We start from the raw sequence: 16,672 nt of genomic DNA, 5'->3' as shown, positions 1-16,672 counted from the left end.
TGTGCTTTCAGGAAATCCGATTGTTTATTTGCAATTTTTAATGCATTTTAAATTAAATTAATTTATTATTTTAAGTTTGTTGAGTACCCTGCAAAATATATGCCATTCTAAGAGAATTCAATAAAAAATTCAGATTTTTCGTATTATAACAAGTGAATAGAAACGGAATGTTTATTCGTATTTATTTAAATAATTCAAATATATATAAAAATTGACATATTATGCGCTACAAAAGTAAACAAATGTACTTGAAACAGTTCTATAACTAACAATCTAATACCAAATGAAAAGTAAATTATAAAAATTTTAAGCTTTGGGGATTTCAAATTCACTTGATGGACGTAGAACAACTTTACGCGTACGTAAGGAATAAGTGCGTTGATCGTCTAGCGGCTCTGAAATGAAATTTGGGCAGATAATTAATTGATATCAAATAAAGGTTATCATTAATTTGCGTTATTTACCTTCTGTGCTAGTTTGCATACGATGTTCTTCATCTTCGCTAGAATCATCCTCTTCTGTTGTAAATTTGAATTTTTTAACACGTAATTTCTCACTAAAGAGTACACTCTTCGGTTTACCCTTAGCCGTGCCAGGTGTCTTAAGGATAGATTTTCGACCAACATGCACAGCTGGTTCAGGTGGTGGTGTTTGCGTGGGTGTAGGCACCTTCGACTTTTTGCTCACAACATCCGCATCGAGTGGTAATTCGATGAAATTTGGGGTACCACTACGACGAGATTTATATGTATTCCCGGTAAGAGCGTTACGCAATAAATCACTGCTGCCAGCAAACGCTCTTTCCATGCTATTAATACTGCGGCGCAATTCATTGCCACATGCCTTAATAGTTTTTGGTGATTCTGCCGCGATGCGTGAAAGACGTCGGTGCGCAGCTGCAGCAGCAATTACTTCACTATTCGCTGGCAAACTAATAACTGTTGCAGCAGCTGATAAAGATTTACGATCGCGTACGACTACTGAAACGCGACGCGGTGTACTATTGCGCTCACTAGCCGAACCCATTTTCGGCGTGCCACTTTGAGAGCGACGTTGACGTTGACGCGTTGGTGTTAACACCATTGTGACACCATCTTTGTCTCCGACTGGTGCAACGGCAGTTTCTTTGTTTTTACGCATCTCTGCGTGCATTTTCCGCAACATTGCCTGTAAACCACTACTGGCTTTTGCTGTTTTTACCGGGGCCTTTGCCTTTTTCACTTTGTTCAATTTCGGCTTGGCTTTTGTCTTGTCCTGTTTGATTTCTTCCACATCGTCCGGATCGCACCAATTATTTGCCTTCCAACGTGCCAAATTTTCGAAACGCTTCTCCACATTGTCCACCTACGTGTATAAATTTAATGTTTGGTAAAATTTAAAGAATATATTTTTACTGCTTGATGTGTCACCTGCAAATTTAACATAGACCAAAAGCCTTCCAAATCAACATCGGTAATCAGCTTAGTATCTTCGCTACCATCATCAGCAGCTGCGGTACCCCTCGCACCACTTTCACAACGATCAATTAGCCCTCTGAATTGTTGAAACTTTTTGCTTGTTAGCAGTTTTGTCTGTCCAATGGTAACGTTGATCATGTCTTCGCCACCGGTCTTTTGTAAAAGCTGTAAATTTTGGAGTTTGTATTCCTCCCATTGGTCGCATGAAGCATGTAAGCGTTCGATTTCGTTTTGCAGCTGTAACCGGAAATAACGCACCGCCTCAAGTATACGTCGGGCCTCAATACTAACTGGTGTGACTGCTGATGATTTGCCCGGCGTTTCTGGTTTATTGGTTTCTTCGGTCTTTGTCAATGTCGTAGATAACAAAGTGTCTTCTGTACTTGGAAGGTAAATACTGTCGCGTTTTTCACGTTCCTTACGCGCACTAACTTTACCACGCGAGACAGAAACAAATGAGCTGATATAGTTTAACGGGCGTTCCGTTTCTGCGATAGGTGGAGTTTTCGGTTCAGCCGATTCGCAATTTATTCCATTTTCCGGAACCAATGTCATATGGCCTGTCATAATACAAATAAATGTATGGGAATTTCAAGTCAATAAAACAAATAAAAATTAAAAATACTCCGACTTAGCAATAAAACAAATTAAAATTAAAAATACTCCAGCTTATCATAATACATTTTGTTATATTTATTTTGTTATGTGCATACCTTCATCGTTTGAGTCTTTTGATTGTGCTTCCAAAACAGTAGTTTGCAGTCTTTGATTGCTGGATAAAACATCATTTTCTTCCTTTTCTACATCGCCTGTGTCTGAATCACTTTCAAGATCTGACACCCCAACCGAATATCGTACAAAATTAAATTTGTTCTTTTGTATTTGATTTTGTGGCAATTGTTTAGCTGTATTCTGTAGCAGCGCACGTTTGGCTAAAGTTGAACTATGGACTCGGATATGATTAGACTCGGTTTCTTTTTTATTATTATGAACAGCCGTTTCGGAGTTAACAGGACTTATATTGGGCGCATTGGCACTATGTGGTGACAGCGATTTGACACGCGTCGATGTAACAAATGGCTGAAATGGATTGATATTTAACAAATCGGTTGGCGTTTCCGCAATAGCGAATGCCGTGTCCGTGGTACAAGTACGTATACCACCCAGTAATGTTTTACCTTTGATGGTAATTTTGTTAGGGGCTGTTGGACGGTTCAATGTTGAAACCTGAGTCTTTTTTGCTTTGAAATTAGTTGCCAATTTCGCATTGCGTTGTATATTTGGTCGTTCGTTTGATTCGGTCATAATCCGTTTGCTTTGAAGCAGATGTGCTTTTCCTATAGCCCCCGTATTTCCAACTGTTGTACCGACTTTAGGCATTTTTGCGTTTGTTGCTGTTGCTCGAGGATTTGTCAGTGGTTTCCTGGGTAATGTACCAGAAACTTTTACCGGCTGCGGACGTGCAAATTTTATTGCATTATTTATACGATTTATAAAAGGCTTCTTAACAGTGTCACCATTGTTGGTTTTGGCAACAGCGTTCTTCTTAAAATCTTCGTTTGTATGCAACTTTTGATTTGCATTCGAAGCGGGTTTTTGTGCAGCAGATGCTTGAGTTGCTATATTGCTTGGATATGTAAGACACTTTTTGTTAGGCGCGATTATTGCTGTAGGTTTAGCTACAGTCTGTGGTATTTTCGCAGTTTTTGTATTCGTTGACTTGGTAATTGTAGCATTTTTTATTGCTTTCAGTGACGTTGTAGCTGGCGTTGCACTCGGATTCATTTTCCCCAAAGTAGAAATAGCCGGGGTTTTAATAATTGTTGATGGCTTTTTGACATCTGCCTTTGTAGCATTATCCAGCTTATTTCTTGGTGGTGTTGGCACAGCAGTGTAAAATGACTTTCTATCATTTTCAAAGATTCTTTTAGCAGCTGGAGTCTATAATAAAAATAATTATAATTTATAAATAATATTTAAAGATAAAAAATTACCATTTTAGAAACTGGATTTTTTAGACCCATAGGTGGTTTAAATGTTTTATGATCTTTTGGTACAAATGTTGCAATTTCTTTGCTTTTCACTTTATTTGCGAGTGCTGTAACCGGTCTGCCTCCATCACTAAATGCACTGCCGCCAGCTCCGCCGCAGGGTATAAAAGGTCGTTTTTTTGGTTCAAGTCTCTTCTGCTCTTTTTGTTTGTGCGCTTCTTTCCATTGTATGAATTTCAACAAATATGTTTCTTGTCGCGTAGACTTCTCAGTTTGTGTTTTACCCGACGCTACCAACGCTATACGTGACTTATTGATCTCTGTCTGATCAATACCTTTTGTCTCATTGCATTTCACGGCAGTTGAGATTTGGTCAACCATATCTAGATTTTCTTTATTTTCAAAGGATATTTTATTTTGCTTAATATCTACTCGGTTTTCGCATTCAAACGATTTTTTGGGCGTCGGGCTCACATCGAAATTCCGTCCACTTTCAAAAATTTGCCTACGTTTTTTGGCGCGATTTGCATTATGCAGTTCTCGATTTGTCCGATTGTGTTGCGCCGGACTCAGCATGGCGGAATTTTCTTTATATAGACTACGATAACGATCCATGTTCAACGTTTTCTATTTAACTTTTTATTAAAATGTACACAGATTACCAAACACTTTATCACTTTATAAAAATAACTTGATGGATAAACACCAACAGGACAAAATTTTCAAACGCTTTGAAATTTTCGCTCATATTAAACTGAAATTTCCCAAACTGGAAATTTTTAGCGTTGCCAGATGTTAAGTTATTTTAATAATCGTAGTTTTCCAGTTGTAACCGCTGGGACATATTTCTAGGAGATGTCAGGAAAGGGGTTATATAAAGTATTAGAAATTTTGTTGCCAGATGTGTCCCCACATTACCATGGAAACAAACAACAATCAGCTGATTTGCCGTCATAACACATTGGACTAGCTAAATTAATTGTTAATTATATTAAATAATATATATTAAGACTAAGTTTAAGAATTAAAAATGTTACGAAGTTTAAAAATAACAACGGGACTAAATAGGTTATTGTTGCGGCACCGAAGGAACTCAACTTTGACATCACTACAGGACACAGGAATTGTTTACGATTGCATAGTGATTGGAGGTGGCCATGCCGGTACAGAAGCATGTGCGGCGGCGGCAAGAATGAATGCACGAACGTTGTTATTAACACACAAAATAGAGACAATTGGTGAAATGTCATGTAATCCATCATTTGGTGGAATCGGCAAGGGACATTTAATGCGTGAAGTCGACGCATTGGATGGTTTGTGCGCACGTTGTTGTGATGTTTCTGGAGTGCAATATAAAGTTTTAAATCGGAGACGTGGACCTGCTGTATGGGGACCGCGCGCACAAATCGATCGTCAACTATATAAGAAAGCTGTGCAAAGCGAACTATTCAATATGGCAAACTTGGAAATACGTAGCGCAGCTGTGGATGATTTATTTATCGACGCAGTTGGGGATGGAAAAACACAATCTTGCAAAGGTGTAATATTGCAAAGTGGGGAAATTGTATATAGTCACACAGTCATTTTGACAACGGGTACATTTTTACGCGCAAACATCAATATAGGACTTGAAGTGCGACCTGCAGGCAGAATAGGAGATGAACCGGCAATGGCATTGGGTCAATCACTGGAGACAATAGGATTTCGTATGGGACGTTTAAAAACGGGAACGCCGCCACGCATTGCTAAAGATAGCATTGATTATGAACGCATAACGCGACATACGGGTGACAATCCGCCAGTGCCTTTCTCATTTCTGAACGATAGAGTTTGGATTGAAGCAGACAAACAACTGCCTTGCTATCTAACGCATACAACATTGCGTGTTAATGACATTGTGCGACAAAACTTGCACGTAAATCGGCATGTGACTGAAGAGATCACTGGTCCTCGATACTGTCCGTCCATTGAGTCAAAAGTATTACGGTTTGGTGAAAAGGAACATCAAATCTGGTTGGAACCAGAGGGTTTCGAAAGTGAACTAATCTACCCACAAGGACTGTCGTGTACTTTGCCATACGAACAACAAGTGGAATTGGTGCATAGCATCGACGGCTTGGAAAAAGCTAAGGTGGTGCAACCTGGTTATGGAGTGGAATATGATTTCATTGATCCACGTGAACTTTCGCCTACACTAGAAACAAAACGAGTGGAAAACCTTTTCTTTGCCGGACAAATAAACGGCACGACGGGTTATGAAGAGGCAGCAGCGCAAGGTATAATTGCCGGTGCAAATGCGGCTGGCAAAGCAAAAAATTCACACAACGCTAAAAGTGAAGACAATAAACTGGCGCAACTAAAAATTAGTCGAACTGAAGGTTATATTGGCGTACTCATCGATGATCTAACCACTTTGGGCACCAATGAGCCATATCGCATGTTTACTAGTCGCGCAGAGTTTCGTCTATCACTACGTCCAGATAATGCGGATATACGTCTAACCGAAAAAGGCTACAACATTGGTGTTGTCAGCGAAAAACGTTACAAACATTTCAAGGAAACAGCACAAAAACTCTATCTTGCCATTGAACAACTAAAATCACTGCAGCAACATTCCAATTATTGGCGACGTAAGCTTGGCTTACGCGAAGCCAAAGCATCAGTGGAAAAAAGCGCATTCGATATGCTTGGCATACCGGCAGATAATATAACACTGACGCACTTGATAGAATTGCAACCAGAAGTTTTGGGTTGGTTACGTGACGAGCGCGTGATATGCGAACGCGTAAAGATCGAAGCGTTGTATGCATATTTCGTGACCGAACAGCAGCGTGATGTAGACGATGTGCGGCGCGAGGAGGGACTAGCGATACCAACTGATATCGACTACTTTGCCAAAACGTTGAGTCTCTCGAATGAGGAGCGACAAAAGTTAGCCTTAATACAGCCACAGACTATAGCAGCGGCGAGTCGCATACAGGGTGTGACACCGGCCACCATTGTGCGCCTGCTGAAGTATGTCAAACGTGGACACGGTGCGTCGCCAATAATGGATGCGTAAAAACGAGTGTTATATGTATAAATAAATGCTCATTTAGCATAATCTAGTTAGGTTTAATGAAACTTCAAAGAAATTATGTCGTCGAACGCATTAGAAATAAATATAACAAATATAATTTGTTCTTATAGTTGATTTGTAAAATATAATTATTTTTAATAACACAACAACAATGTCTCGTTTTATTTGTTTATATATTTGCTTTATTATTTGCAATACATTTATGGTTTTAATAATAATATCGGAATGCAGTAAGTTGTTTATAGAAATTCACTTGCATATTTCGCAAAGCATAGTGCTTACAAATCGTGGCATACATAGCTGCTTGAAATAACTAAATCGTTACTAATAGTCAATAATAATACAGTTATATTAGACAAAAAGTTATTTAATTACACAAAGGAAGTTACTTTTTTGTTCAAGCACTATTTTACTATGTGAGTCTATGTATGTATGTATATATGTATGTCTTTCTTAAAATTATACACGTTTACGTTTGCTATTTTGTTTGGTTTTTTTTTTTTTTGCTCACTACTATTGTACATAAACAAATAACTACTAAATAACAAATCGCTAAAAATAAATTATTGCCACATGCACGAGGCACTCACATACGTTTTCCATGTTAATACATTTAACACTTGGTGTACATACAGATATTTGTTGTTGTTATTTACTTCTTTATACGTTTTTCTGCTTTAATCATTTATTTTTGAAATTCATGTATTCAAGTATTCATTAATATTTTTTTTTTAATTTTTAGTAGTTGAACTCAAATATATATATATTTTAATATTTCTCATAACTTATGTTACGAAGTTAATGACATAACCTCAAAGTATTAATATATTTAAAGCGAAAAGAACAATATTTTTTTTTAGTTTTGTGGAAACCTATGCATTATGTTTCGTTGTAATTGTTGGATTTTTAATTTTGTTATATAAAATTTTTTTTATTGTTTTTTTTTAGTTAATTATTTAAGCCGTAACAATATAGAAATTATGTAGTTTCTTTATTTTTAAGCAAATGCAACAAATTTTATAAGTACTGTGGAATTTTAAATTTGAAATATTTTAAATTTTTATTGCACTGGATTGGACAAAATTGCACAAATAACTTGGAAATTTTATAATATTGTTATTTTTTATTATTATATGCATACATATGTACGTTTAAATATAATATATTGAGCTGTCTTTTTGCTTTAATTTGTTTAAACTTTTGTATTTATTATTATTATTTTAAAATTTATTATTTTTTATTATTATTATATTTACTATTATAACGGAGCAACGAAAAAAAAATACTGCATATTGTCTAATTGACACACATTAATTGCACCTTAAATAATCTAGCATAATTTTTATTGCAAGTGATATGCAAGTGTACATGCATTTAAATTATTTAGCTTGACTTTAACTATTTTCTTATATGTACTTATTTAACTGTATTTCAATTGACGTTAGGCTTAGGTCAGCTGCTTTAAGTACTAAAATAGGCAAATATTATTTTGTTTTGGATTTTTTTTCAACATAAAATTTGCTATTGTCACAAAACCTACAAAATTTAGACAAAAATTAGCACGACTTGAAGTTTTTTCATAAATATATTATAAAAAAAAAAATATTGAAAAAAACAAAAAATAAAATTTTCATTACACAAACAATTGTAAAATAAAGGAAAAATTACATTGCGTTGTTAAATTATTAAGAATATATTTTTATTAATTCAATGCAATTCACAATTCACCCGGTTCTACGTTACGATTATTTTGTTTGTCTTTCATCTTGTCTTTTAATGTTTTTTTTTCGCTAAAATGTGTATGCTGCAATTACACTTAGGAATGTGTTGAGATTCTTTAAAATCAATTAAACAAAAAATACTGTTTACTGCTGCTGGAAGACACATAAAGAAAAATAAATATTAATTAAATTAAAAACCCTACAATTAAACTTATAACTAAAAAAGCATATTAAAAAAAATCATATTTTTTTATATCTACATACATATGCAGTACCAAAATGCGCAGAATTATTTAAAAATTAAAAATATGAATTACACGCTTTGTATTTAATATGCATTTTGTATGTTTATATGAATATACGCTAATTGTGATTATCATGCGTTTTGTAGTTACTATACGTCTGTATTATTATGTACCACTGCTTTATACTTTGTTTATTGTTTAGCAAACCTACAACACTACAACAATGCTTGTTAATAGTCGCTAAGCAATGCCACTACAACATGTCTCGCGCGCAGCTTACAATTTTGCACATTTCAAACACGCATTAAATATTTTTTCTTACTTGTTGTTGGCATTAAATATTTTCGCTTACTCTTTGTTGGCGTGTTATTTAGTTTATTTATTATTTATGTTTTATATTATTATTTTTATTATTGTACTGCAATTTCTAGTTCAATTTAACATTGCTAATTATATACCGTTTACGTTGTTATAACTTTGCTTGCATCATTTTGGCGCAACGTTAAATAAATATGTATAAATTAAATAAATTGTATGAGTATTTGTGGATTTATCTTAACATTGCTTTTTTTTGTTTTGTTTTTGCTTATGGAACGTGTGCTGGTGCATTTTTTTTTTTTTGGCTTTGCATTTGTGGAATTTTGCACTTGAAATGCTTTTATTAGACGTTCCTTCAATAAGCATTCGTGCCAGCATACGTGTCATTCTCTTCGTCGTCGAGCATTTCGAGAAATGCGCGTGGCACTAGCCCTTTCAACAAGCCCTGCTTGCCATACATGTAATCCGGGTTTACCGGTGAACATTCAGTTACGAAAATCACCTAAAAAAATTTATAAATAAATACATATAACAAAAATAAATACTGCCATGCCTACCTCATTTGCATTTAAATTCAATTCAGTATGATCTTTTGCATCGTAAGCGCATAGTACACGTGCGCGTCGCATTTGTTCAGCATTCAGCGTCGGATCGCCGGGATTGCGTCTTCTAGCACCACTACCAGCACTTACACCAGCGCCAGCGGCAGCACCAACGCCCGCGTTGCCAACACCAACACCAGCATTGAGTCCAATGCCACCAGCGGCACTGCCATCATTATCGTTGTATACATCGATCGGTACATATGGCGTGGGACCTCCCAAACTAAGCAAAATAATAGATGATATAATGAGCACAGCGACATTACGTGGACTTTGCGAAATAAAACTATAGTTAACACTAAAGTATTTGTAGGCAAATACTTTGTCTAGTGTCTATATTTACTACGCACCAATTATAAGTTAAACATATTCATTTGCAGTAGGATTAGTAATACATATATGAAAATATACGAATACTAGCTTACACTGGCTATACTAATTTCGCACCTTTTGCTACATAAATAATGTTAAGCAATAAATAATTCGAATTGACTGTTTTGCAAAACTTTTTGAGTACAATTTTACATTTAATACACATTTCGAAATAATTTTTCTCACTTATAATAATTATTTAATCTTGAAACGCGTGCTTTAAAAGTAAAATTCATATAACTTTGCAGTTTATCTGATTTTAAATTATATTTATTTATCTGGCAATTAATTACAATTTCAACTTTTGTATTTGAAACCTTTCTTTCTTCTTTCGTCTTTTTTTATTCTTATTTTTTATAAACTTTAATATTAAGAGCGCGTGCTATTATAAAGAATTAAAAAAGTATTTTTATATACTATTTAAGATTATTTTATATTCGTTGTAAATTTGTATTATTAATAGTGCATGGCAAAACAACAACAACAGCAACAGTTCTTATTAGAAATATTTAGCAAATAGTTAATATAATAATTTTTTTTATATTTTGATTAAAATGTGCATAATTTTAATTTTTAAACAACACTTTAATATTATAAAATATTCTTCATTGAATTATTAAACTTTAACAAGCTGCACAATATTCGCGCTTTATGCAATTTCATAATATTGCTTATAATGAAAAGCACAACCTGACTGTGTATATATGTATGTATTTTTTATGTACATACTTTCACTATAACTTTGTCTCTAAACTGATGTTATAGCACTGGTATCAAATTCAATATCGTATTGTTCTAAAATTTGTGTTGTTGCAAATGGATTTGTGGCATTAATTGCACTTTTAGTAATGCTATTAGTGTTTTGTTCACTTTCATTAGTATTAACATTATTATCCTTATTGATATCGACTGTGTGAAAATTATTTAAATCATCATCATTGTCAACGAATTCGTTAAGTTCATGCGTTACGTTACTGTTAAGCGTTGAATGGATATTTGTATGCATTACGGGATTGGGAGGCCCATCCACATCTTCACTGTTAATGCGTAGTCGTGGCTTTGCGGGACGTAGTCTGCAAACCAATTGATGTTTCACTTATTTATAACAATATTTATGTATGTCAAAGTGACATTTGACTTATTAAATAGTATTTAATGTAAAATAAATAATATACTCGTACATACATAAGTCCTTATGAGAATTCAATATATTTATGCTGGCATTAAAATTAGGCGTGCTTATAAAGTGCTACTCAAAACTAAGGTGCGCAAAATACTTTCATGTTTTAGTTTAAAAAAAAAACGTCAAAGCTTAAAATTAGTTGCAACAATTCAATGTAGTTCAGACTTAACCTAATTTTTATTTTTAGTATTTTTTATATAAAATTACACATTAATTGCACTTACTTGGCCAAATCGCGTTGCAAATTGTTCATTGCATCCATGCAGTGCTTGTAATGACGCACCTGTGTTTCAACGAACGCATGTAAATGTCTCAAATGCGATGCCTGTGATGTGCTGATGCCCTCAAGCAATACCTTGGTAATCTCTGATTGACGATCGAATTCCGCTTGGGCGACACGCAAATCTCGTTCAGCCTGTGTGGAGTAATATTGTAATTTTAGTTAATGAATAAATATAAATAATAAAATAATATAGACATTTATCTTTAAATACCTGTTCAAGCACTGCCTCCGGAGAGACACCATCTTTCTAACAATTCCAAACAAAAGCAGCGTGCATATATTTATAGTTTATTAGCAACTTTTTTTTTTTAAATATAACGCTTAAATATTACATTAGGCGTTAACTTTTTTAAATGCACTCAAACGATAATCAACTACATTGTAATTAACTCTTATAACGCTAATTCATTTCTTTGCTGTATTTTTGTTTTGTTCTATTCAAATACCGTACTTACCGCCTGTTGTCCCAACATGCTTCTAGCTTTCTTCACACGATTTTTGCAAGCATCCAAGTCAAGCCTATAATTAGTTGAATTGCGTTCAATCAACAACAATTATATATTAAAGAGCTATCATTAAACTCACCGTTTAGTTTCTAATATGCCTCGTTCCTTCGTAATGGTTTTCATTTCACCCTCTAAGAATTTCCGCAACGGTTGTGTAAAACATATACCGGAAGATGCAATAAAATCACGTTCGCATTGTCCTAGTTTCTGTTCGGCTTGACCAACTTTTATTAACGCTTGCCCATATGGTAAGTCTTGTCCGAAATCACCACCAGCCTCTATCATATCCAAAGCCAAGTGCTCTAAGTTGCTCAGTCGTTGTGGTTTAGTTTTTTCGATTTTCTCAAAAATAAAATCTTCTATGCGATTTTGTGGATTCGGTATCAATACTGTTTCGGTATCGCGTACTATCTTCTCTGTCCATGACTTGGTTATATCGGCACGTTCAGCGAGATTCTGGAACTCATTATCGTATTCGGTGCGCTCTGTAGTGCCGAGTTTTTCCTCCGTTAGCTAGTAATAAATATATACACTCGTTTATACATATTGTAAACAATCGATGTGGGGTGTACTGGTAGACAAAAAATTATTGGAAATATAAAAAAACAATGTCCTCAATGGAAGTGCATCTCGACGGTTCAAACTGCCAAATCTCACAATCTTTTGTATTGTTTTTTTTTTTTCAATTAATCAAGTGAGCATTCATCTTTAACAATGGGTCTATTCGAACGGTGTCATAACAAAGCTTTGGTTTGCGCCCACCACCCACTGACATAACAGTACACTTAAGATTGCACGCATATTTAGACATATTACCTGCACCACTCTGGACAGAGTACTCCCCGCCTCCTTCACCAAATTTTTCACATTGAAATTTGGTAAATTTATATTCATTTTTGCACTATATCGTCTTTCTGTTGTTTGAGAACGTTAGTACACTGTTTTTATAATGATTTTTGTATATTTGCTGTATTTTTGCTATATCCGTTCTATTGAATTGAGATTTTTTAGCTTAGCTTAAGATATCCAATAGAGTCCAATAAGAAAATAAAATTTTGATGATATGCTGAAGGAAATAAATGAAAACACAGGGTTGCAATTAAAAAATTTTTTTCATAGAGACTATGTAAATTTTTGTTAACGTTTTCATTGATACCTCTCAAAATTCGCATTGTATATTTATGTATAAAAGCTTTTTATATGATTTATGCTATTTTATTATTAAAAAGCCGTTTTTGATAATTTTATAACATTTACTGTGTTTTATTTCGATTAACATACGATAATGTATCGACTTTAATTGTTTGTTTTATCTCTGCCGCACAGCTGATCGTAATTGTAATTTCTGGCGGCTTATTTTTCATACAACATATTTTGTATTAAGTTTGTAGTATTTCTTCCTCTTAGCAATTTGTTATAACTTGCTATTGTGTATTACTATAAATTTAAAGACACATGGAAACGTCTTCCAACGATAAGTCGGAAAAGGATGTGGATGCTTCAGGTGTAATTATAATTGATCCCACATCCTTTTCTAAAACAAAAGTGGTGCATACAATTATTAAACCTCCAAATGGCAAATACAAATCAGCTCCTTTGGATATTGATATGAAGACTTTAAAATTAACCGATTCATTAGTTCCTTCAGCAACTGTGAAGCCGTTAGAGGTACCCACACAGAAGCCAACAAAACTGTTATTTCCACCACTGAGCGTTGCGCAAAAAAGAAAAATACAAGAAATAAAAGAAAACTATAAAAGAAAAAGACAGCTTCAGCATCGCCAAACGCTTCAAACAGCTATGCAGTTAAACCAAGCACTTCAAAACGAAACGAAAGGATCACCACTTGTACAGTATATTGAATTGTGAGTACGCTTATATTATTTCTGCTTGAAGTAATATTTATGATTTTTATCTCAGCATAAATGAAGCTGTATTTGATGAAGAGCAATTGGCGAAAACGACTGTTACACCAGAGGATGATTCTGACGATGAAGTATTAGAGTTTGAGGAAGAAGCACTTGAGTAATAGTTAACATTATTTTCTAGTAAACACTTTGCCTACTACAGCATATTATATTCTTAGATATGTATTAGAGAAACCAAGAACCAACAGTGTTGGCACACAAGCAGACATAGAATTTACAACAAATGGTATACAAACGGAGGAACCGTAAGTCGAAATGGTTCATAATTATTGATAATAAAATCTTTATATTTTTTTCTCAATTTTCATAGCGCCGAAGATCGCATTAATTGTGGTTTCGTAAATGTTTCAAAAACTGGCGAAGACAAATATTTTAATCTTCGTTGTTTTTATTGCGATGCAGAATTTCCTATATCATTTTGGTCTGAATTTTCGGATCATGTTATCGATACTCATAGTGACTTGGAAAAGGTTTATGTCGAAAATGATGCCAAATCTGTAACCGACGAGCAGACTTTCAATGATGAAAATAATATTTTCAATGATGACAATAATATTTTCAATGATGAAGACAATATTTTCAATGATGACAATATTTTCAATGATCCAATTACAACTGACGATGATGAAGACGATGAGAAGAAAACCACATCAAAAAAACTGTATGTTAATTTAATCGATAAAGATCAGTTAAGTCAGTCCATAAAAGATGAAACTGAGGTGAAAGAACTATTACCAGAAGACTTTGATGTTGGTAATGATTGGGACAGTTCTTCTGATGGCGAACCAATTTATATGTCAGCAGAAAATTATGAAGTCTGCTTAGAACACTGTTACTGTCGAAGCAGAAAAAAAGTAAGTGAATAATTTTACTAACTAATAAATATTTATTTAATAATTTTTTATATATATTAACACATTCAAACATAGAAAAAAATACTTGAGAAATCTACAATCGATGGAAAAGCAATAGATCAGGTAACAATAAATAAAATGCGTAACCTCGTTTTCTTTTCCTAAATGTACATATTCGTTTTGGAATGTTACAGATAAGCTTCGAAAATACCTCCCATGCTATTGTCTTTGATTTCTTGGACCATTTAAAAGGATTTCCTAGTTTATGGCAAGACACCAATTTACATATCGAAAGATATAACACCGATCTGCTAGATTTGATGACAATAATGAATGAAAAGTGGACACTTAATTTAAAAAAAGGTTTTCTACGTAAAAATTTAGAAAACATTAAAGCTTGGTTTGTTGCTATGACCCAAGCAAAAGAAGGCCGTTCGAATGTGGAATTCACAAAGAAATACATCGACTACTATACGAAATGTGCTGAATATATGCTTTGCGATGACACTAGGAAACCACCAAGGATGTACTGTGATATATGTAGACGTTACTGCTTCGATGCAATAGGGTTGCAAATTCATAAATATCGTAAGCACAACATTGGTCAACTGCCATATTCCTGCAATAAGTGTGATAAGCGTTTCGATTACATACATAAATTGCGTGCACATTTGCAAAAGCACGCGGAAAAGGAGACGGAGGCGAAAAATGCTCTATCTACCCAGTCAGAGGCAATTTGCGCTGAGTGTGGCAAAAAGTTTAAAGATCCACATGAGTTTCTCAAACATTTGGAACTCCATACGAAGGGCAATTGTCATTTTACATGTGATATATGTGGATTTCGGTCTAAAACGGCAGGCCTGTTGAATTACCATAAACGCCGGCATCAAGTACGTGTAAAAGAAAAATGTCATGAATGTGATGAATGTGATTATCGTTGTACTGCTATTGGCTTGCTAAATGCGCACAAGAAACGTCATCGTGAGCCCACTTTTCAATGTGAACATTGTCCGAAACGTTTTCACTTTTCGCACCATTTAAAAAAGCATATGACTACGCATAAACGTAGTTATGACTATGTTTGTGAAACATGTGGCAAACTTTTCACACGACAAACCTATTTAATGGATCATGTGAAGTATCTGCATATGGGTTATGGATATTGTAAAATTTGCAATCGCGTTTATGGGAAAAATTGTATATTTTTTAAACATTTACGCACTCAGCATCGGCCATTAATTGGTACAATTGAAGAACTGACAAGAGTTAACGCAAATGGTGAAAGTGTAGCGAGTAGACCACGTTTGAAATGCCGAAAGTATACATCCTTTGTGGATCCTGTTACGAAAAAGCGCTTGCTGAAATGCGATAAATGTGATAAATGTTTCAATCAATACGAATCTTTGTACTCGCATTATAAAAAGGTACATGGCTCTACAGTACCTGGTTATACCAGACGACCAACAGGAAACCAAAAATTATTTAATAAACCTAGAAAAAGACATGTGAACCCTGCTAAATCTATGCTAGCTGATCCTAATGAAGAAGCAGCAGTCGCTGTTAGCGCAATTATCGATAATCCAGACCTGAAACCTAGCAGTCCAATAAGTCAAAATAGCAGAATAAGTAAATGTGATGAAAGCACAACGGCTGTTGAAAATGATAATAAAGAGTTCATGGATATAACACCAAAATCGTCCTTTGCACATATTTTTAAAGAAATATGTACAAATAAGGGTTTAGTTGCCGACACTGCCAACCAACATGAAGCTGCTCAAGAAAGTAATCCAGCAACATCTATCAAAATGGAAAACTCTCTTACAGATTTTGAGTTTATATTAAACAACAGTTCACCTTTAAATTTTTCTTATAAATAATTTTATGTGTAAACTAGATTTTCTAATGCTTTATGTAAATGTATGTGTAAATAAGAATAATTTAAGAAAAGAGAAAAGTCTATTTGTGTTAATCTCTCGCAATATTTTGTTTTAATAAGACATTGGTTATATTCAATAATGCCGGATAAACATTGTACCTAGACTAGTGTTTAATTATTTATTATTAAAGTAATAGTTTGACATTTGCAGAGAAATATCTACTTGCAGCTATAAATTCGGTTCTTTTCCGGTTCGT

General features: G+C 34.2%; 4 protein-coding genes across 7 annotated transcripts; 2 read left to right on the top strand and 2 right to left on the bottom strand.

Annotated features, from left to right (window-relative positions):
- Positions 1–134: 134 nt before the first annotated feature.
- LOC105210287 (guanylate kinase-associated protein mars) lies at positions 135–4,208 on the bottom strand. The gene is made up of 5 exons (XM_011181129.3): positions 3,452–4,208; positions 2,171–3,398; positions 1,410–2,017; positions 465–1,344; positions 135–395 (listed from the first exon to the last, which is right to left on the bottom strand). Exons 1-5 carry the CDS (start codon positions 4,061–4,063, stop codon positions 307–309), a joined length of 3,417 nt encoding a protein of 1,138 aa, XP_011179431.1. The 5' UTR covers positions 4,064–4,208; the 3' UTR covers positions 135–306.
- A 122-nt stretch (positions 4,209–4,330) lies between these two features.
- Positions 4,331–6,977, top strand: LOC105210286 (protein MTO1 homolog, mitochondrial). Its single transcript, XM_011181128.3, has one exon. The coding sequence runs from the start codon at positions 4,479–4,481 to the stop codon at positions 6,507–6,509; it is 2,031 nt and encodes a 676-aa protein (XP_011179430.1). The 5' UTR covers positions 4,331–4,478; the 3' UTR covers positions 6,510–6,977.
- On the bottom strand, positions 6,682–12,858 carry LOC105210285 (endophilin-B1). 4 transcript variants are annotated; one of them, XM_011181126.3, is made up of 8 exons: positions 12,574–12,858; positions 11,837–12,270; positions 11,707–11,770; positions 11,463–11,498; positions 11,193–11,383; positions 10,704–10,858; positions 10,540–10,598; positions 6,682–9,313 (listed from the first exon to the last, which is right to left on the bottom strand). In XM_011181126.3, exons 1-8 carry the CDS (start codon positions 12,649–12,651, stop codon positions 9,167–9,169), a joined length of 1,164 nt encoding a protein of 387 aa, XP_011179428.1. In that variant the 5' UTR covers positions 12,652–12,858; the 3' UTR covers positions 6,682–9,166. The 4 variants fall into 4 exon arrangements, with proteins under 4 accessions (XP_011179428.1, XP_011179429.1, XP_011179425.1 ...); XM_011181127.3 differs by lacking the exon at positions 11,463–11,498 and having other exon boundaries at positions 12,574–12,853; XM_011181123.3 differs by lacking the exons at positions 10,540–10,598; positions 10,704–10,858 and adding an exon at positions 9,369–9,636 and having other exon boundaries at positions 12,574–12,849.
- A 224-nt stretch (positions 12,859–13,082) lies between these two features.
- LOC105210284 (zinc finger and BTB domain-containing protein 41) lies at positions 13,083–16,505 on the top strand. The gene is made up of 6 exons (XM_011181121.3): positions 13,083–13,622; positions 13,678–13,782; positions 13,844–13,930; positions 13,996–14,539; positions 14,615–14,662; positions 14,734–16,505. The coding sequence occupies exons 1-6, from the start codon at positions 13,213–13,215 to the stop codon at positions 16,414–16,416; spliced, it is 2,877 nt and encodes a 958-aa protein (XP_011179423.1). The 5' UTR covers positions 13,083–13,212; the 3' UTR covers positions 16,417–16,505.
- The last annotated feature ends 167 nt before the right edge of the window (positions 16,506–16,672 follow it).

This window comes from Zeugodacus cucurbitae, chromosome 6 (assembly GCF_028554725.1).
Source record: "Zeugodacus cucurbitae isolate PBARC_wt_2022May chromosome 6, idZeuCucr1.2, whole genome shotgun sequence".
Classification (NCBI taxonomy): Eukaryota; Metazoa; Arthropoda; class Insecta; order Diptera; family Tephritidae; genus Zeugodacus; species Zeugodacus cucurbitae.
This window is presented reverse-complemented; position numbering and strand designations above follow the sequence as displayed.